Source organism: Pteropus medius, unplaced genomic scaffold (assembly GCF_902729225.1).
Source record: "Pteropus medius unplaced genomic scaffold, Ma_sr-lr_union100, whole genome shotgun sequence".
Classification (NCBI taxonomy): domain Eukaryota; kingdom Metazoa; phylum Chordata; class Mammalia; order Chiroptera; family Pteropodidae; genus Pteropus; species Pteropus medius.
This window is the reverse complement of record NW_024353517.1, coordinates 3,526,632-3,548,882: the sequence shown is the minus strand read 5'-3', so window position 1 is coordinate 3,548,882 and position 22,251 is coordinate 3,526,632. Positions and strand designations below refer to the sequence as shown.

General features: G+C 44.3%; 1 protein-coding gene across 7 annotated transcripts in view; it reads left to right on the top strand.

The window, feature by feature from the left end:
* Positions 1-12,255, top strand: part of IGF2BP2 (insulin like growth factor 2 mRNA binding protein 2) — a 154,857-nt gene extending 142,602 nt beyond the window's left edge. For 5 of the 7 annotated variants that reach the window (XM_039850715.1, XM_039850720.1, XM_039850719.1 and 2 more), the window contains 6 exons: positions 1,436-1,504; positions 2,421-2,537; positions 5,463-5,537; positions 7,023-7,154; positions 8,886-8,999; positions 10,404-12,255. In XM_039850715.1, coding sequence (XP_039706649.1) covers positions 1,436-1,504; positions 2,421-2,537; positions 5,463-5,537; positions 7,023-7,154; positions 8,886-8,999; positions 10,404-10,496 — 600 coding nt within the window. In that variant the 3' untranslated portion in view covers positions 10,497-12,255. The other 2 variants (XM_039850717.1, XM_039850716.1) reach the window with 2 other exon arrangements.
* Positions 12,256-22,251: the final 9,996 nt, after the last annotated feature.

Below are 22,251 nucleotides of genomic sequence, written 5' to 3'. Positions count from 1 at the left end.
AAGGCAGAAGCATCCTTTCCCCAATGTAGAGCTTTGTCTGAGCAGAAAACCAGTAGGAATTCTAACCCCACCCTCCATGGCCTAGGACAGCCCCCAGAACAGGGACGTGCACAGAGAGGGGTCTGGAGCTGATGCTCTTCAAGAAAGAGGCAGGACCAAGAGAGCCAAACCTGTTCTTACCTTTCTTTCAAAACTAGAGGTTGCCAAGAGAACTCTGGTCTCATAGCCCCCTCTTGTGGGCATGAGGTGTCACCGCAGCCTCTTTCCAAGTTATCAAAGCAAAGGCTTGGGATACAGTCCCCTTTCATAAGCAGATTTCTGTCCCCGCAGGTGAGAACACCTGCCGGAGACATGGTGTTCACATCTCTCTTCCCCCGAGCCCAGTCTTCTCTCCAAGCTCAAAAAGGCCATTGGTTTTATTTTGTCCCTACGAGTAATTTTGTGATCAGGAGTTAAGAGTTCAGCTGGAGATTCAAGAGATGGAGGACATCATGCGATTTGCTCAAGGGGCCACTAAGGATAGCTAGGTCCCCAAACTCCCAAGCCTCATCCAGGTCTGACCACTGTTAGAATGTCTTCCTGGGAGGTCGTCTTGCAGGGATTGGTGCTCAGAGCCATTCACCTCCTTTCCTGTAGTAGGCACGTCAGCGTTTACTTGGCCTTATGTAAAGCACAGCTAACCTGACTTTGACTAATGTCCATACAAATATATAAAATCAGAACTATTCCTGTCTTACAAGACTATTACGAGGATTAAAAGAGTTTCTGAATAGATATACAGTATTTATCACAGTGCCTAGTACACAGTATTCAGTAAAAAACAGCTGCTTTTTAAATGTAATTTTCTTAATAGCTTTTCCACATCTGCCTCACACTCACACAAAATGTATTTATTCATTTGTTTCCTTTCTCTCTTCTCAATCTCTCAGTTTCTCCATTCTCAATCTCTAGTTCTTCTGAAATGCTCTGATGGAGCTCACTGATTTGACTTGCCAGGAACATACTTGTTTGTTCTTTATATCTCTTGGATATGTTCTAGCACTCTCTGTTCCTTTTAATCCACTATTCATAATTCCCCAGAAAATAGAAGCCACTGGCCCTGCTTCTCTGACTGAGGGCAGGTTGAGAGAGCGAGCGAGAGAATGTGTGAGTGTGTGTGTGTGTGTGTGTGTGTGTGTCTGTGGCGGCCACGTACTCACTCTCATGGTAAGTTCCTAGGAGCCTGAAGCATGGCTCAACTAGAAATGCTAAACGTTCAGTTCAGCCCAGTGCTCCGAGGGGAAAGTGGAGCAGAGATCTGAGCTGCAGAGGGACAGATATGTGGACGTGACAGTGGGGACAGGTGATGGTGCAGAGGGCCTGCATAGCGTGTGCCCTGAGTTTGCTGAGCGTCCCTGAGGGCACCCACTGACTGACTGTTTCTCTCATGCCGCAGACCCACTCCGGATACTTCTCCAGCTTGTACCCCCCTCACCAGTTCAGCCCGTTCCCGCATCATCACTCCGTAAGTGTCCCTCAGTTCAGCCCCATGCGCCACTTTTCCCTGTCCTGTGGCTGGCACCGTGTAGTCCTTGGTAGACTAACGAGTGGACGTTTACCGTGTTGAGTGCCGGGTCCTATGGTTCCAGGTCATCCTCAGAGTGACACGTCACCAAGCATAAGCACACCACTTGCCAGTGCTCAGGTGCACTAGAAGGCTGATGCTGTCCTGTTCAACAGCCCCGCCAATGCTTACAATCCTGCAGGTGGCAGGAATCTGGTGCACGTACACAATCAGCAGGTCAAAGCAGGAAGTGGTGTTGGCTTAATGAACAGTTTCCAAAGACCTTTAAACAAAGTCTAGTAAATGAGGTCATGCCATTTCCACAGACACCTATACCAAGATCCCTGGAGGCTGTACCCAGGGCTCTCGGGGCTGTCACCATGTGGCCTGGCCAGGGCACGTTTAGTCGCTGTCTTGTTTTGAATATGGCAGCACTCCAGAGAAAGTGCCATTCCTGGCTATAAGGCGGATGGGACATCTTTCCATTTCCTCTGACAAAGTGCCTCCAAGCCTTGTGCTTGGGCTTGGTACATTTAATAACTGTATTGCTTTCTTTGATCAAGATACAGGAGAAACACATATCACATTTGTATGGACAGAAAACCTGTGAACGGACAGCTTTCTGTATCCATCAAATTTGGAGACACTCAAGAGGACTTTGCATTTTGATTGCTGTGTTGTGCTTGCCTGTGTTCAGGTTCATTCTTCAGGCTTCCCACCTGCAGAGCCCTAGGCCACAGAGGAATCCGTGCACCATTCTGGCATTTACTTGGTCATGGGGCCACCCTACCATGTGGCTCAGAGTAGATGCTCGGTAACTTCCTGAAGGAATAATCCCAGTGGGAATGATGCTTTCTTTCTTGTCTTGGCTTTCCAGTATCCAGAGCAGGAGATTGTGAATCTCTTCATCCCAACCCAGGCTGTGGGGGCGATCATCGGGAAGAAGGGGGCACACATTAAACAGCTGGCTAGATTTGCTGGGGCCTCCATCAAGGTAAAGCTGCTCTCAGCAGCCACCTGTATCCCACCCTCTTCCGCCCCCACCTCCCCATCCCAAGCCCCTCAGACCTTCCGTCAGTCCCAGGCAACTCCTGTGCCATCCAGGGACAAAATTTCATAAGATCTAAAAAATTAGCCTCCAGGCCCATTCCCATCCGTTCTGCTCTTTAACTCTCTTATTGCTTTTTTGTTCAATTAACAACCAAATAAGAAAAAACATTAATAAGAAATAAGTCACCCCAGTCCTTTCTGGGTTACCATTGTCCTCCTCAAGAATATAAACCTAAGAAAGCCTGAGGTTTTTTCCTAAACTAAGGGAGTGGACTTGAGTGGAATAATGGTTTACACTTAGCAGTTATCAGCACTTTGATTTCTTTAGTCTTCGCTTAAACACCATGAAACTTTGAAAAAGTAGTTTGAATGAAAAATTCTTTGAAAACCAATGGATGATAAACCCATAGGTGAACAAAAGCTGGTGACATAACCTGATACAAAGTTCTGGGCCTGCACTGAGAGGCTCAGGAAGGAAGGCCCCTTGATTTATGGGAATGGTTGTTGAGTTCAGACATAGCTGCAGCTACATACCCACATCCTGCCTCCTCCAGCACAATGCGAAGGATCGTCAGAGAAGCTGAAAGGGAAGGATTATTCGACCCTGGGCCCGCTCCAAGCACAGCTATCAGCTCTGACTCACGGGCAGAATGCTGAGCACGTCCCAAGCCTCGTGAAACACACTTCAGAAACAGAGTTTCCGTTGTTACGTAAAATGATTTGCTACCATGGGACAACCCGGAATTCCGAACGAGAAGTCTCATGACTTGGAGAGAAAGAACGCTTAGACTTTCTCCCCAAGAGCTGGAATTTCTCCCACAGCAAGCATGCTGGAGAAAAAACAAACACAAGACATTCTGAGTAGCACAGGACAAGGATTGCAGTGAGAACATAAAAAAATTTTATTTAGGTAAATCATTTCCCCTTCCAGGCCTCATTTATCTCACCTGCAAAGTGGATAGACTGGATGAGAGCCCTGAGGTGTGGGGGGACAGTTGTGGAGCACACGGGGGCCTTTGCACCAAACAGGCTCGTTGCAGGTGAGACCCTGGCTCAGGCCTTGCTGGTCCTGCCCCATGGTGGACAGGTAAGGTGCGGAAGACCACAGGGCTGGCTGTACCCCGAGGGCCTCTCCCAGTTTTCAGTCCTGTGGTCTGAGATGCCCTGCAGGAGATAGCATGAGACTATTTCAACTAAAAGGGACTTGAGGGATCATCTCATCAAATCCTTTCTCCCCTAAGGAAGACTTAGAGAGGTACAGAGACGCAGCCAAGGCACACGGGTGGCAGGACCGGCTCTTAGGTGTAAATTCTGCCGACCTGTAGGATGTGAGCACCTGTTGGGGCTAACTGCCACAATAGCTCTCTATTTACCATTACCCATAAGGAACCGGGGCCCAGAGACTTTTAGTAATTTGACAAAGGCCACAAAGCTAGAGTGTGAGAGCCGAGATTTGACTGGGTTACCCTATTTCTGGTCCTGTGTTTTTCCACCATAGCAACCTGAGTGCTATACCAGAATCATTCCCAGCAGGCCTTTAGGAAAATGAGGCTAGAGAGATCAATTCCTTGGGCTTTGCCCCACAGCATCCCCTTAATCCCATTATTTCCCAGTAAGGTTGAATTGTGGTGCGTCACTTTGCTGATGACCCCTGTGATGGGTGAAGACAGCAGGGCTGGGCCAGGGGGATGAATGGGCTCTGCAGCCTGGTAATGTGCAGATGTTTGTTATGCTGGGCCAACAGACTGCTCCTTCCTTAGCCTCTGCCTCTATCCAGAGCAGTAAAAAAGAGCTTGAAAGAAAACCAGGAAAGCCAAGTATATGCAAGAGAAATTTCCTACTTTTTAAAACTGACCTGGTGTTTGCTAGATTCCCTTTATCCTGACAGGTTTCTGAAAGCCTCTGTCTCTGAAGCAAGATGATCTCACCAACTGTAGAGAAGCCCCGCTCCTGCTTTGCCAGTCTTCAGGGACCACAACCAGGGGCACGCTTGAGGCCTCCAGGGCAGGGCGAGAGCTTTACACTAATATGTGGCAGCAGAGTGCTGGAAGGGGTGGGCAGAGCTAAGGTCCGGAATGGTGCACCCCAAGAGGCACTTTGGTTCCAGGCAAGAGCTGAGCTCCCATCGTTCACTTTTCCTGCACAGCATCTGGTCAGCAGGCTTCAGAATGCCACACAAAATTCAGTCAACAGGGCCAGCCGGGGACACCTAATTCCTGAACTTGCTCTAGCCCTGGCTCACCCTGTGATCTCGGCAGCCACCTCACCTCTCTGAGTCCCATTTGCTTCAGTCATATAATAGGGTTCTCAGAGATGTCGGGGGTTTCTTTTAGAATCTGAACAAGGCAGCCATGATCATCACGAAGTGGACAGCAGAACTAATTTGGTCAACATGAATTATGAATTAGCCTTTTAGCCCTTCTCCTAACTGTACCTGTTCTAGCTCAGCTGTCACTTGCAGCCGACTGCCTGCCTCTGAGAGCTGAGAATTAGAACCAGAGTTACCTTTCATGCAGGCTGGCTCCAAGTTAAGGCCTCTGTGGACTAGCTTTTCCTTCCCTCTGGGCCCTGGGCAGGTTGGCACAGCCTGCATCTCCCTTTCCTAGAGCTCTTGACTCCCTTGATAAAAGGCAGCCAGTCCCTGCTGGAGCTCAGGGCAGGGACAGGCAGTAACAGGCAATAACTACTGACCTGCTACCAACTCTCTCTGGGTGGCCAAAGACCCAAATCAGATACCGGGCACTGCGGTCATGATGTCCTAAGCCCCCGAGTGGAGGCAGCAGAGGTCAAACAAAGTACCAGGTGCTAAGACAAGAAATGGCGGGGTAGCAGCCAAGCAGCACCATTCCCCTTTCCTTGTGAACTACAGATTGCCCCGGCGGAAGGCCCGGATGTCAGCGAAAGGATGGTCATCATCACCGGACCACCTGAAGCCCAGTTCAAGGTCAGTGCCCGGGGACAGGGCAGTGCGTGTGGGGTAGCCGAAGGCCTTTCAGCAGTTGCAGCCACCTCAGAGGCATGTTCAGGGCTCTACTTCAGAGGCCCGGCCTGCATTTCCTGTCCTGCAGCTGCTCACTGGTGTCAGACTTCCCTCGTCTTCCCACCGCCAGGTTATTTCCGCTGCTTGGAGCCCTCCTTCCCTTTTCTCCCTTGGAGAAGTAGATTGTCTCATGGTGCCCTGTTCAAATGACACCTCCTCTGGAATCGCTGATCCTTTAGCTATGGTTTTGAGAATGGATGTTTCAGACTCATTTAGTCTCATCCACCCTTCAAGCTATGGGGGTCTAAACATGGGGTATAAGGGGAAATAGCATGGTGTGGTGGGGGTGCATTGTTTTTTTTGTGCCTTTTTTTCTCCCCTACGAAAATTATAAGTTGAGTTTTCTAAAAGTCAGAAGCATTTATTTATAAAAGTATATAATCCTTATCATTAAAAATATTTAAAATTTGAGAAGACAAAACTAAAACATGTAGAACCGTTCAAGAACAGTAACCCTTCAACTTATGAATGGATAAACAAAATGTGGTCTATCCATATGATCAGATATTATTCAGCCATTAAAAGGAATGAAACTGATACACACTACAACATGGATGAACCTAAAACACATTATGCTAAGTGAAAGAAAGCAGACAGCAAAAAAATATATTAAATGATTCCATTTACATGAAAAGTCCAGAAAAGGCAAATACAGAGCCAGAAAGTAGAACGGTGGTTGCCACGGGTTGGGGGTAGGGAGGAATTGGGACTCGCTGCTAATAGGGGCTTTTATTTGCAGGGAAGAGAAGGAGATGTTCTGGATGTTGGTGGTGGTTGTACAACACAGTGAATATACTAAAAACCATATAAGTGTAGTCTTTAAAATGGTGAATTTTAGGTATTTAGCATTATGTCAAAATTTTTAAGTTTTTAAAATTTTTTTTAGAGAACAATCACGTTTTGGCTATACTGGCTTCAGAGTCAGACATTATAAAGCAAGGTCAGGCTCATCAAATCCCATCACTACCATCCTCACCTCCATCCTGTAATAACCAGGTCTAACGGGTCATGGAAAGAAATTAAGAATTCCCTGAACAAATTCATTCAAGCAACCAAACGTTGATAGGTGCTAGAAATACAGAAATGACATTTGGTTCTGCCCCCTCACTGCCACCCCCAACCTAAAATAGAAAGCTTCCTAAAGGAGGTGATTGTGTGCACACCGTGAAGACACAAGCAGGCCCGTGCACATTTTGCACAGTGCAGTCATTGGATGTGGCAGGAGCAGAGCCCTCCAGGCCGAAGCAGGGTGCACGGCTTCCCTGTGTCTGGCCCCAGTGAGTTTGGGGCTGGGGTGTGCAGTTGCTGGGCTCAGAAATTCCAGCAGCAACACTGCTGAAGCGGGTGGACTGAACCCTGTGAGTCACCAGTCACGTCTTGCTCTCTCAGGCCCAGGGGCGGATCTTTGGGAAACTGAAAGAAGAAAACTTCTTTAACCCCAAAGAAGAGGTGAAGCTGGAAGCCCACATCAGAGTGCCCTCTTCCACAGCTGGCCGGGTGATTGGCAAGGGCGGCAAAACCGTAAGTTTGCTCTGAGCTGGTTTCATTTCCAGGGCTGATTCCTTGCCTGGCCTGACTTCCCTCAGAACCCATTGTCTCTTCAAGAACAGAAATGTAATTAGCATCACTCCAGCGCTGAGGGCCCCAAATTCATGGTGCTGCCTAGAGCTCAGTGTGTGCCCAAAACACCAGGGTCCTGCCCCCAGGGACAGTCTCTCAGCTCCATGCTGGGACGTGGTCTCCACTCCCGGGACACAGGGACGCTGCCTCCTGCCCCCTTTATATCCATACATAGTAGCGAGAAAACATAGGGAGTATGGTCCCACCCTAAGTATACCCAAGTACTTGGCAGACCACCCATTGTCTTCTCTGGCAGCCCTCAGGGTCTGGGATCTGGCACGCTCTTCTGTTCTTCAGACTCTCCTGAGAAATGCCCGCAGAGGCCCTAGCTTCCTCCTAGCAGATTCTGTCTTCTTGGCCATCTGCTTGCTACGGGGGAGCTAGTTTCTCAACAAGGTGGTGGGTGAAAAGGAAATAGTTTCTCTAAAAATAATCAACGTGAAGGTAGAAGTACCACAGTGTAATTTGAAAAGCATCAGAGGATTAACTCTGAAGCCTGTAGGAATGAGCGGTTGTCTGTCAGACCCAGGTGTGTTCTACAACATGATTTACCCACCTGGCAGGAATATGACCCCTGAGAAGTCCCAGTAGATCTGTGCATGCTGGCGAAGTAGCAGTGTTGGGTGGCAGGAATTGGGGGGTGGGGTGGGGGGCATTCTCTAGAGTTGTGTGTGTGTTTGCTATTTTCTTTACATAGAAACTCTTTCAGAGAGATCAAAGCCAAGTTCTAGATATGAGTCCCCTTTATGTAAAAGAAGCAAGTCACAGAGTGTGCATATTATTCCCTGTATCCAGGAACGTGGTCAGCATCACAGGGCACACACAGCAAGCTCCAGGCAAGCTGGAGTGTAGAAGGCAAAAGGAAGCAAATGGTCCATGAGGGAGTGGAATCCTGAACACTTCAGTGTCCTATCTGGTAATCTTAGAACCAGTCACTGAATTCTGTGCACCTGCCAGACTGTCAGCCCCACATGCGTGCTCGGCACTATGCCAGGGCAGGAGCCGGGCCATGAACCCTTGGGAAATGCAGCCTTGTTGAGGCAGGTGAGCAGGAGTACCAGAGTGCAGGAAATGGGGTTTGGATAAGGGAAGATCGGCATGGGCTGGAGGCTTCATGGAGGAGATGGGCCTGGGCCTAGGAATAGCAGGGAGAAAAGATAACCCAAGAGTAGGTTAACCTCATAAGCAAGGCGCAGCAACAGGAATGAAAATGAAGAGCAGGGAATGGATCAGGGACTGATTAGAAAGTTTACTTTGGTGAGTCGGGCGAGAGGCAGTGTCGGCTCATGGTCAGCACCCAGGAGAGCATATCCAGCAGTGACTTTCACCTTTGGATTACGGGAAGGCCTGGGGTCTCTGCAGTGATACCGTGAGCACATGCAGGAACGGCATTGGTAGGAACTCCAGAATAAGAATTCAGCCCAAAAAGTGGCTTCATGGCGTCAAGCGCTTGACTCCCTCTCTGGCATTGAGCCTCCCATGGCCCAAACCAGCACAGCCCCATTTGACCGGGGGCAGGGAAGCACCGAAAGATGTCCTAGATTGAAGGAAAGGTGAGCAGCTTCCGGCCTCCTTGCCCTCCACCACTCCCTTCTCCCACTTCCTCCTGAGCCCACTTTTCTCCCTTCACAGGTGAATGAACTGCAGAACTTAACCAGTGCAGAAGTCATCGTGCCTCGTGACCAAACGCCAGATGAAAATGAGGAAGTGATCGTCAGAATAATTGGGCATTTCTTTGCTAGCCAGGTACTTGTGCTATGAGGGTCTGGTTTCTCTTGCCAATCTCTTCAGTTGCTAAGCTATTGGCGGCCTGTCAGGAGGCCACAGGCCTTGCACACATACCCTGCCACCTAACCCACACACCCGTGGAAACTGGCTCTTCAGGCACTGCCTGCAGACAGGGCAAATTGTTCCACATGTCACCACCGCTGTCCCCAGACACGCTAGAGGAGCTTGAGGAAGAGTATAGGACTTTGGAGTCAAGTCCAACACATTTCAAGACCCCTGAAACTCTAAATTCGCCCTCCTACTCAGGCCTCAGTTGCAGTCTTCCTATGCTGGGAGCCACATACCAGGCAAGGGCCCACTCGCAGAGTTCCCCAGCCAGCCCCTGAGAACCAGCCTGAGGGCCAGAAGTCTCACTGTTAGCGGTTAAATGCTCATCACAGGAGACCCTCATGTCTTTCTTCTCACCACGTCCATCTCACCATGACACGCCCCATCAGGACACAGGGCCTCCACACAGGTGCTGCTTTAATTCAGGAGGGCCAGTGACTCGGCGTCATGTGGCCTCGTTCTTTTTGATGCTTTTTTTGTTGGTTGGGTTTGGGGAGAGAGCAATCCTAGTCCTTGTTCTGAACCAGTGTGTAGTCAGTCTAAGCTTACGTTGAAGGTTTGTGTGAGCAGTCAGCTTGTTCTCCAAGGCTGTGCCTTTGCTTGGAGACCTGACTGTAGGGCGGGGGCAGGAAGCACCTGCTGTGCTGCTGCTTCCCAGGGCCCCTTAACTTTGCAATTCCTACAGTCAGACTCCTGGCCCCACCCACCTCTGCTGCTCCCACATCCCAGCTCCTCCAATGCCCTGGGAGAGCGTCTGAGCTGCCAGGCTCCTTAGTTCAGTCTGCAGGGGTCTCCCTGCAGGGAGAGCACTACGGGGAGGTGGGTCAGGTTTTGGTTCACGTGTTTTGTCCAGTTGTTCAGGGTAGAGCGTCTCACATCTCCCCCATCTCATTTACTGTCGTCTTTCCCAGCAATCACACCAACATTCTTCCTAGTAACTCTAGTGGGTGGGCAGCTCTGGAGGCTAAAATGTGTGCAGTTGGGAGGGGGATGCTGTCTAACCTCTGCAAAGCCCCCTGGTCCCTAGTTTCCTGTTTGTTTCCTGGCCTATCTGTCTAGCAGTTAACTGGAAGCTTTTGGGATTCCCCCTTTATCCTCTACCTTAGGGCAGCCTTGGGGTTGGGGTGGAGAAGAACTCTGCCACTTTACTTCCAGGCAGAAAAGGCCCCCAGAGTAAGGGCTTCTGTGGGTAGATGACACTTTCCTGAGTTTACCACCTCCTTCCCGAGTCCCGTTCCCACCCTTCCACCCCCCACTGCTTGTCCTCAGAACTGGGTTCTTTTCCCCCTACCCTCCTCCTCTCCTTTGCTGCAGACTGCACAGCGCAAGATCAGGGAAATTGTACAACAGGTGAAGCAGCAGGAGCAGAAATATCCTCAGGGAGTCGCCTCACAGCGCAGCAAGTGAGGCTCCCACAGGCACCAGCAAAACAACGGATGAATGTAGCCCTTCCAACACCTGACAGAATGAGACCAAACACAGCCAGCCAGATCGGGAGCAAACCAAAGACCATCCTGAGGAATGAGAAGTCTGCGGAGGCGCCAGGGACTCTGCAGAGGCCCTGAGAATCCTAGGGGCCAGGAGGGAGGTGGGAGTCAGCTGGTTCATCGCCCAGCCTCCTGCCTCCCCCCAGGGCCTCTGCAGGCTTCCCAGCCATCCACTTCACCATCCACTTGGATCTCTCCTAACTCCCACCACGCTATCCCTTTTAGTTGAACTAACATAGGTGAATGTGTTCAAAACAAAGCAAAATTCATACCCTTTTCTTTTTGTGGGAAATCGTCTCTGTACATGTGTGTACATATTAGAAGGGGAAAGATGTTAAGATATGTGGCCTGTGGGTTACACAGGGTGCCTGCGGCGTTAATATATTTTAGAAATAATATATCAAATAACTCAACTAACTCCAATTTTTAATCAATTATTATTTTTTTTCTTTTTAAAGAGAAAGCAGGCTTTTCTAGACTTTAAAGAATAAAGTCATTCTTTGGGAGGTCTGATGGTTTAGTAAGGAGCTTCAAGGCCACCCACACAAAATTCACCCAGAGGGAAATCTCGTCAAAAGGACACTCACAGCAGTTCTGGATCACCTGTGTATGTCAACAGAAGGGATACCGTCTCTCTGAAGAGGAAACTGTCTCTTCATCCCTGTCTAGCTCACACGCCCATTTCTCTTTGCTTCACAGGATTTAAACTGGTTTTTGCATACTGCTATATAATTCTCTTGTCTCTCTCTGTTTCTCTCTCCCCTGTCCTTTTTTCCTTCCCCTTCTCCATCCCCGTTCTTTTTAGTTCCCTCATCCCCCGTCTCAGTCTCCCTACCTATGCACCCCCCAGGCAAAGCAGTGCTCTGAGTATCACATCACACAAAAGGAACAAAAGCGAAACACACAAACCAGCCTCAACTTACACTTGGTTACTCAAAAGAACAAGAGTCAATGGTACTTGTCCTAGCATTTTGGAAGAGGAAAACAGGAACCCATCAAACCAACCAACTAAACAAAGAAAAATTCTGCAAAGAAAGAATATATTTTGTCTTTTTACATTTTGGTGTATAAGCCATCAATTTTCAGCAAAATGATTTCTTTCTTTTTAAAAAAATGTGGAAGAAAATAGCGATTTACATAAGGTCGTTGGCCCAGGGCGTTAAATTTACAGATTTTTTTAACGAGAAAAACACACAAAAAAAGCTACCTCAGGTGTTTTTTACCTCAGCACCTTGCTCTTGTGTTTCCCTTAGAGATTTTGTAAAACTGATAGTTGGAGCATTTTTTTATTTTTTTAAAAAAAATGAGTTGGAAAAAAAATAAGATATCAACTGCCAGCCTGGAAAAGGTGACAGTCCAAGTGTGCAACAACTGTTCTGAATTGTCTTCCGCTAGCCAAGAACCTATATGGCCTTCTTTTGGACAAACCTTGAAAATGTTTATTAAAAAAAAAAAGATGATGATAAAGAAAAACAGAGAGAGAAAATGTTGGAGATGTCCTGAATTTCAATAGGGTACGCGCCATTAGGGCTTTTTGCGCTAAAGGATGAACATGTACTGGTTTATGTGAACAAGCCATTTTACCACCAGACTGCAATGCCAGTTTCCTCTACTGCAAACAGTGTTCTGTGACAAAAACAAAAGCAAAAAAAAAAATGAAATATATCCAGCTAACAAGATCCTGGTGTCTTGGTCTCTTATTTTAATAAGCATTGCCTATCCCAGGGTGTCACCTGAGTTCCAGCTCTGAGGGGACTTAGGAAAACGGGCAGCATGTACAATCAGGACTGGGAAGCTACGCTGAGGAAGGTGGCTTCTCCGGGAAGGTCTTTGGGAGAAGCTAAACTAGATCGGTGGTGCTCAATGTGTGGTCCCCAGACCAGTAGCATCATTATTACCTGGGAACTGGTTAGAAATGCAGATTCTTGAGGTCTACCTTGAATCCGAAATTCTGGGGGTGTGGCCCAGCAGTCCATTTCGGTAAGCCTTCCGGGTGATTCCCACGCGTGCTAAAGTTTGAGAACCACAGAACCAGAGGGATTGATTGACTATATGTATCAAGCTAGGTAAGACCAGACCCTATCTTTAACGAACTTTAAGCCTGGCCAGGGAGAGTTTATTTTTATGTAAGAGAGAGGGAGGATATGCCTGACAATTCAAGGAAAGAGATACTTCAGCCCTCGACAGACGCCCAATTGAAAGCATTCCAGATCAGGGAAGGGCGGGGTCAGCCTGGGGCTGGAAGAGGCGCTGTAGTTGGCACACACACTGACGAGCTATGAGAAAGGTGGGCGAGAATGGTCCTGCTGCATTTAAAAGCCTGTGTTCTTAGATCTGTGGGGTCTATCAGAGACAGCTGCTAAAAGTCCAAGCAATCTTAGGAATAAAGAGCTGATACTTAATTGTGACTATTCATAACACAGTAGGGACAGACAGAGGTGAAGTAAAGGGATTCCAAAATTCCCTTCTAACAAACTCTGAGGACTCCTAAATCACTTAAAATTTGTTCCTTGCTGATGTCCCATCCCTACTCTTGATTTTCCCATTTCCAACTTCTGTGATGCTGATTTTACTTTTAAAGTTTTATGGCGTGTAGATGCCAGCTGTTCCTCTCACTGCTGTGGTTGGCACGAATATGAGCGGGCCAGTCTGCCCCTTCGTGTGGCCATTAAAAAGCCCAGTACCTATGCCTCCACCGTCTCTCCTCCCCCATATAGGACTCAAGCCCACACTGCCTTCAGAGGGAGAAACTAACCATAGGTTGACAGCTCAAGAGAAGCCACGGAGTTCCTGACAACCAAGGTTATTACTGAAAACTCTTCCCTGGTTGAGGTATGCATGTCAGATGAACAGACAGAGGAACAACACATCTCCAAAGGAAGGGCTTTAAAGATAGGTTTAAGGGCTTGGTAATGAATCTGTCAAGATGAGGAGGAATCAAGGTGGGAGAGGAGACACAGGAACCTCCAAAGATGTACCTTCTTGGCTCTGCTGCTCAGGTTTCCTTCCTTGGCCTTTATTCCAGATGGCAGAATTTGGGATTTAACTCTAGCTCCTAAACTATCCACTTCCAAAATATTTGTCTCTGAACGTATGAGAGAAAGGTAAGGAAGTGTTAACATGATGACTGACACTGGTACAAAGCACCCAGAAGTTGTCCTAAGGTTGCAACAATGAAGGGTAAGCCACATGGAGACATAGAAGACAGGAACAGGACCAGCTGGCTTTGTTCCTAAGCAAAGATGTTCTCACAACTCGTTTTCTGAGATCCCCAGGGATGCATTATTTAGTACTTGGGTTCAAGCTCTCTTGAGCTTCCCAAGGGCAGCAAGAGTAGGAGACCATCCTTTACAGGACACAATCCTGTTCTATCTTACTGTAAATAAGAACAGCTTCATGTGTGTGCATTGTTCACCACATGTGGACTCAGACTGGTACACACTTTGTATTAATTTCTTCTATAAACTTCAAACTTTTCCTATCTTGACAAGACATCCTGACGTCCCAGAGAGTCCTAATTAAACATGATTTTACGCAAAATTAAAAAAAAAAAAAGTTGTTAAATGGAGGCCTAAATCAATAACGGGTTTGAAATTCATTAGCCTACGTGACTCAAAAAGCCCCTCGCTGCTCCCTTGGAGGGGTTTCAACAAAGAACCAAAGGAAATGATTAGCTCTAGATAGGAAGAAGGCATCTCGACAGGACAGGAGGAAAAGGTGGGAGAAAAACACTGGACTTCCAACTTCAGAAGTAAGGAAAATTGATAACTTGGCTTCGCTTGGGATCTGAATGACTCAGTGACTGAGTAGACAGAGATGGGACGAGAACTTGAGGGCTATGAAAAGCATTTGGCCTAGTTTTATTCTTACATCCCTGAGGAAGGAAGTGGGAAATAGAGGTATCCCCATGTTAACAATTATGAAAAAAGCCCGCAACTATAGGTATGTAAGAGACTAGCCTAAATCGTACATGCATCCAAATCTCTCATTGTCTTAGAGCCTAATGGAAATTTACTTGGCCTGCTACTGATCATGTCTAGTGATGCTGCTAGCAAACTTTTCTGATGTTTACTATCAGTGGTTGCTGCTGCCTTTTATTTCCTCTCATTCCACTTAAGGTGCTGATGAACTGAAATTTAAGACTTAACCCACATACAGGTTAATTTTCTATTCTTGCTCACGACAGCCACATAATGTCACTGTCTTTCTGCCATGATGAGTGTTCTTAATAGTTGTGAAAGAGCTGGTATGAGGAGAAAACCTCACAGAACAAAATTATATTCCAGCTTAACCTCAATGCTCCTTGTAAAAGCAGTGATTTGGTCATGGATTCAAGGCACCTGGTTTGCTCCCACTAGTGAATTTTAGGGCACTGCCTCTGACCTCTCAGATGTGACTGACAATAGAGTGAAGACTTCCCATTTGACTCCGATAACCTCTAGTAATCAGGGCAAACTCTAAATGAAAAAAAAAAGCTCAATCTGATCCCTTTCTCAATTTATCTGTAATTTCAACAATTTCCAATTATGAAAGATTCACAGACTTCCATGACTCACGAATGTCCCTGATTCTCCCCTAGTTACAAAACGACTCCAGTTACCCTCAATGAACTCAGTAAAATCCATCTTCAACTCTGGATTCATAGAACAGCAGTACTGGAAAAGGACCATAGAGGTCCTCCAGTCCACTTTCCTAATACGGAATAATGCCCCTAAGATCTCTCCAACTGATCACTTCACCCAGCAAAGGGAAACACGGCGCCTAAGGCAGGCAGGTCCTCACACGGCCCAGTCTCATAGTTCCTCCTTCCACTGACCTGAAATCTGTTCTCCCTATAACTACCCACACACGGTGTCTGCTACCTTAGAACAACTCTCCTAATGTTTGAAGACATAGGTCTCATCTCTCAGTTCCACTAATCCCCATCTCTCATCTCCAGGACTTGCTTTCTCTCAGGTCTTGAAAATCATATTGTGAAGGAATACAGCCTCCGGCTCCTGCATCATACACCTTTAAAAGCCACAGTAACTGGTGGTAGGCTTGGAAAGCCTTGCTCAAGAAACAGAGCGAGAGGCAGTGCAGGGAGCACAGCAGGGCAGAGCTCTGCATGACCCCAGGGCAGACCCGAAGGCAGGGACCCGTGCCCCTGCACCAGATCTCCCTTCCCTTTACCAGAATCTCACTTTCTCATCAGGAAAATAAGAGAAAGCCCAGGCCCAGAAGTTTTCTCCACATTAGCCTGTACACTAACTATATAACCTTGTGCACATTACAGCCTCTTGGAGACCTGTCTCATTGTAAAATCAAAGTTGGAACACAAAAAAGTCTGATTCCAATTTAAGTACAAGAGAAGGGACCTTCAAGTCAAAAACGGCTTCTGGCTAGCAGCCTTCGATGCTCCTTTTTAACAATTTCTCACACATCGAAAAAGATGAAAACTTAAGAGCGCCCAAAGCAGACTAAGAAAAAAAATACTAAACACCAAAAAGCAAGGGAAACTGACAATAATTATAAGCTATACAGAACTGGAGTGTGAAATCTTCAGTGCATGACAGTCATTTCGTGAAATCTCTTCCCCGCCCCCACCCAAAGATAGGAAAATACATACATACTTGCCATCTCCAGGATGTACCCACTGCTTCCCACTGGATGGAATGCAGATGTGGAGGTGAGAGCCACGGTGAAGCTGGAATGGCCATCTTAAAACAAAATGGAGGCCCAGTGTTAAGGACAGCCCGTGACACTATGACACTGCTGTATCAGAGCTGGACTGCTTAGGCTCAGATTGGTACCTGAGAGAAGATTCTATCTCGTTTGAGCCACTGTTCTTAGGGCTTTTATAGCAATAAACCAGTATCATAATACAACCAGACAAAAATAGAGATTCAGATATAGATAGATTCTGGCTTATTTTTTTTGGATAGGATAAAAATTCTCATAAAATGCAGATCAAAAAAAAATTACTTACAAAACAGCAAAAATCAAGGTAGTTTCAGATATCTCTGCTCCACTACTAAATGCCAGAAAACAAGTTTTGAGGAGAAAAAGGGCTGTGACTCAATTTTTTTACCTTGTCAAGTTACGTTTCATGTATGAAAACTTCGGAAAAATTCTCATATTTGCAAGGATTCAGATAAGAGTATTCCTATGCTCTTCTAGAAAACAAGTATGTGAAAATGTTTTTAACTAACAATAATAAAACCAAATAAAATTCATGTTAAAAAAAGACTAAAAGTGAGTATTGAAACCAATTTAAATATCAAAAATTATCCTTAGAAAGGAAGCAAAACAGAGTAATGATAATAATAAAGTTCCCAAACACCTATTATGTTAACAAAGATCAAAAATGTGTAAAATGTATGTTGGGGGTGGGCAAAAAAAAAAAAAAAAACCCAAAGTGTCATAAATAGGGAAGAAAAAATTAATCATGGCAAAGTGCTAGCTGCAGAACAAAAATCCACGGCTGCTTCTTAGGTAGCCAGCCAGACTGTCTCCTAATCCACATGCAGTACCATGTGGACAGGTGACTGAGTTCTAACCAAAGGAATGCAAACAGAAGTGATCTGTGCCACTCTTAGGCCTGGCCCATTAAAAACTACCTCTACGATGCTCACTGCTGGCTGGGTGTTAAGAACTGCAATGCTATAGGGCAGCAGTTGACAACCCTTTTCTGTAAAGAGTCAGAGTCCATATTTCAGGCTTTGCAAGTGAAACTTTGAGGTGATATAAAAAATACTACCCCTGTGGAGGGGAATTTGGCAAATTACATATGCTAGATCTTTGACCCCGCAATTCCACTTCTAGGAATCTATTCCAAAGATATGTTAGCAAAAATAGAAAGTAACATGACAAGGCACATGTGCTGCAGCATTATTTGTAACAGAAAAAGATTGACAGCTTAAACATCCATCCTTAGGGGACTGGTAATGAACCACAGCACCCTGAAACAATGGATTATTATGAAGCTGTTTAAGAATTTAAGAATGAGGAGTAACATCCAAAATAAATTAAGTTTAAAAAAAAATCTAGAAGCATACGTGTTTTTAATATGCTATCTTTAGTGTAAGAAAGAAATATGCATACATATATATCTAGCTATATTTTCAAAAAGGAGGTAGTTAGAAGCTAATAAAAAGTTATCTACACGGGGGAAGAGAACAGTGAAGCAAGCAAAACTATACCTTGCTCCATAGTTTTGTTCTTGCACTAATACTTGTGTTTTACATAATTAAAAAACAAAAGTAAAAAGCAAACCCCTAAACACCAAAAACAAATCAACTATGTATCAAGTTGATAGCATAATCACGCAGAGAAAAATTAAGTAATTTTAAAACTATTTTCACTGTGAATCTCTAGTGGAATATAGAGATCCAAAGAACGAAAAGAATTGCAAAGAAATCTTAAAGTGTATTTAATGGCTTTGTTATTTGTTATGCTGATACTGATATTTTCAAATTATTATAAGCATACTGTAGGGTAAAACAAATAATTATGTTGGTGTTGTTAGCAACCAAGATTTTCAAGATTACAATATAAAACCAAGAAAAACCTTAAGCTCTTACATTTGAATTCTATCAGTACATTTGAATCAGTAAAACATTTTTTTCCTTTGAAGAAAAAGTATTTCCTAATCTGTCTGTTCTAAAGGCCTAGAAGCACCCAGTAATAATAATCAGCATTGATGGTGCCTGATTCCTGGTCTTTAAAATTTCTCACTAAAAGAAATCCGTTAATAAATGGCCAGTTCCAGGTCTGGGGCAGGAAAAGTGTAAGATGATCTTTTATTATACTGGTGAAGGAAGTAAACTATTAAAATCAGACGTGTGGGGTTCTGTCAAAAGGACACTGGAATCTATAATGGGGCAATTTGAACATCAAAAAGAATACAACAAAACATCATCCATCCATTCTTTTCTATATGAAGTATACTTCAGGATAATCAAATAGTTCGTAAGCTGTTTTTCTTTTATAGAATGAACACTAAATGATAACAGAATTAGAAAATTATCATTTTGTACCTCTTAATAATGGATTGATTAAATTTAAAACGAAGGAAAGAAAGATGAATAGGAACCGTTATGGACCGAACCACTGATCAATCTTAGCACTGCTAAGTGGGATAACCAGACATTATGTCCCAGTATGTCCACTAATGAAGTATTTCTGCCTAATAAATTCAACCTGAATCTGATCAAGCCTCTAGATCAAACTCACCAGTTTACAGAAGGGATAGAGGAACTTGTTAAACACCACCAAAGAGCTAAAGCCAAAGCTAGAATGTGGGATGTTCCAAAGGAAAACCCAATCTCTCTAATGATAGTATGAGGGAGACCACTATTGAATGAGAGACTCAAGAGATAAAATAACCAAAGGCAACTTGTATATATTATTTGGACCCTGTATTAGTTTCCCTGAGACTACTGTAACTAAGTACCACAAATTTGATGGATGAAAACAACAGAAATTTATTCTCTTACGGTGCTGAAGCCAGAAGTCCAAAATCAAGGTGTCAGTGAGGCCATGTTCTCTCTGAAGGCTCTTCCAGCTTTTGTGGCTCCAGGCTTCCTTCCTCCTCTTGTTTGTTTTAAAAAATACAAAACTCCAAAACACGAGCTTATAAAGTAGATAGTTAAGAGAGCCTATCCAGATAACCATTATTAATATATGGGCGCCTTTTTCCAGATTTTTAGACATGAACAGATTTTTTCCCCACAAAAAATGAGTATAAAATATGACCATCGCCTAAGCCCATTTTAATGCCTCCTCTTCTGTAACAGAACTTTCTCATTAGATATGTGATTGCACTGAGGGCCTACGTAGATAGATAGTACCGGATAAATTCCTCAAGATCTTTAATCACTCCCTGTCATAGAAAGTAGCATTCATTCTTTGTCATAGAAAGTAATCACAGGTTTTAAAACAGGGATTAGGACATGGACTTATGTTTTTGGAGACTACCATGCAGCCTACTATATATGTTCTGATTAGAAGACTATAAGGGTGTTTTTGAAATGATCAGGGAAAGTTGAACGTGAACTGAGTACTAGATGACACTAGCAAATTCTCATGTTGTGAGCTGTGAAAATGACATGGGCTTTTTTTTTTTTTTTTAGTCACTAGGGAGGCATTCTTATGTATATGTGTAGAATGCCATGTCAGGGTTTCGCTTTAAAATGCTCCAGACCCTCTCCTCCCCTCTGAAAAAAAAGGTGAACCAAGATGAGCCACATTTTAATAACTACTGAAAGAGGGGGAATGTGTTGTCTTAAAATTTCCACCATAGAATTTTTTCAAAGCAGTTGAAAAAAAAATTGTCCACTAAAATGAGATTCTCTCTCTCTCAGAATGAACTTATCCAGAAGACCTGCACATGAAAAGTATTATAAAAATAAAAAAATCAATGGAGATACAATCATCCTCTGCTAGAGACATAAAGGTCAAAATATAAATGATTTTTTTCCACTGATTTTTTTGATATATGTAAATTTTACTCAGAAATTTTAATTCTAAGAATTTCTAAGAGAATAACCCAAAAACTGTGCAGGATGGTACATCCGACAATACTGGATTAAATAAACCATGTTAGAGCCATATCCTGGAACACTATGCAGCAATTAAAATGTCAATTATTTATTGACATGAAAATATATTTGAGATAAATTAAGTGGAAAAGTTATTCAGCTATATATATCGTATTAGTCTATATTTGTTAATAACAGAATTTAAATGCACAAGCATGCACAACACACACTTATTCATACATACATGAAGGAGTATATACCAAAAGCCAGAATTTATACCAAAATGTTATTAGGCGTTAACTAGGTAGTGAGTTTAAAAACTTCTTATTCTTTACCTTTCAGCAGTATTTTATTTTTCTACTATGAACACCTATTACAGATATAGTTAAAGAAAAATATAAGTAGGACCACAGACTTTATGATCACCATATGCCCATAAGGAGGCAGTATGTGCGTTTGGGGGGTAGGGTGGGGAGGGTGCTTCTCCAATGTAAAACTGAAGTACATGCTGCCAAGAACTCTGTTGCTTCTTCTCCTGACACTTTCCAAAGTGTTTTTATACAACAGTTCTACAGGTGATGCAAAGAGAAGGGCTCGATGTCCAAGTTCTCAAAGATGCTAAGATATTAATCTGTTATAATGTTTGCTATGTATCACATGGTACACACATTTATTGGGCCACAGAACCCTTTGTTTTGTATCCTACATAGAAGTAATAGGACTTTTACTTAACATGTTTTAGGAAATGTCATTGTAAAAGCCTAAAGAACAAGGATTACTTGGGGTGGCTCCATAGTGTAGTGGTTAGCACGTCTGCTTTACATGCAGAAGTTTCTAGGTTTGCACCCCAGGTGGAGCCACAGACCATACCCCAGGTGCGCCAGGCACCCCCGAGTGTGCTGGGGGTACCAGGCCCTGGGGGTACCAGGCCGCGGGTGCATGCCGCAAGCATGTGGGAAGAGACGCCCCGCCTTCAGAGATCCAGTTCTTAAGGAAAACTGGCAACATCTATAGATCAGGGGTGGAAGTGTTGGGAGGTGGAGGGAATTAAAGAGGGGGGTGGGGAGAACAAGGATTACTTAACCACACATTTCCAGTGACATCTGAAAGCTTCCGGCCTGTTTTCCTAGATTTAGATTGATTCATCTCAAAACAGCCCCACATTTATATTTTTGTAGTCTTAAGCTTTAAACATAATTTGCATCTTGCTGTCAGTTCATTTAGAGCAGTGTTTTTCAAACTGGATTTCTATCCATTAGTGGGTTGAGAAATCAACTCAGTGTTCCCAACCCTCGTTTTTTTAAAAACCAAAATAAAACTCAGAGGGTAGTAAATGTTTTTGTAAAACTTGTGTCCATATATAATCACATAATATATATGTATGTGTGTATTGGTCACAATATCAAATACATTTATTACTTTGAGTTGCAATCAAAAAAATTTGAAAGCCATTGAATTAGAGATGAATTTATTGGTAAATAGATAAAGTTAACACCCAGATTCTTTCCTTGTATATATTAGGCAAATTTAAAGAAAAAAATTATCAAAGCAATACAGCCAGCTAGATCCCCAACTTACAAACAAGTACCAAAAGTTTGAATACTGGGTGCTTAGAGTTTTTCTCAAAGAAAACTATCATAAAGAAATTAGGTTCCCAATTAGTTCACAAAAGCCAATTTAAACAATGTAGCTTAACTACAGTACTAAGGTTATTACAAACTTAAATTTCTCTACCTTGTTTTATTTGTATCTGAGGTTCAATATATCTCCAAGGACATATTCTCTCCACACCTACACCTTGGTCCCAGCACCAAGCAACTCCTCACAGTGCAGACAAACATCCACCATTCAACATGGCATTCCCCAAGTTGTGCTTAAAGTTTCAGAAGACAAAAAGATCAGCCTTAGTTAACTGAGGTAGAATATGGGGCTCTCCCGAACATCTTCCACAAGCCCCGAGTCTATTTCTCTCCCACCCACATCCCAGCTCTAGTACAAGGTCAAGCATGAGAAAGACATTTGCTCACTAACAATTTTTTTCATCTTACCAACAACCTTTAGGAGAGATTGCCTACTAAAAAAGAACAATGGTTCACTCCACTTTTTTTCAGACCCCAAACTAGTATAATAAAATTTTACACACACACACACACA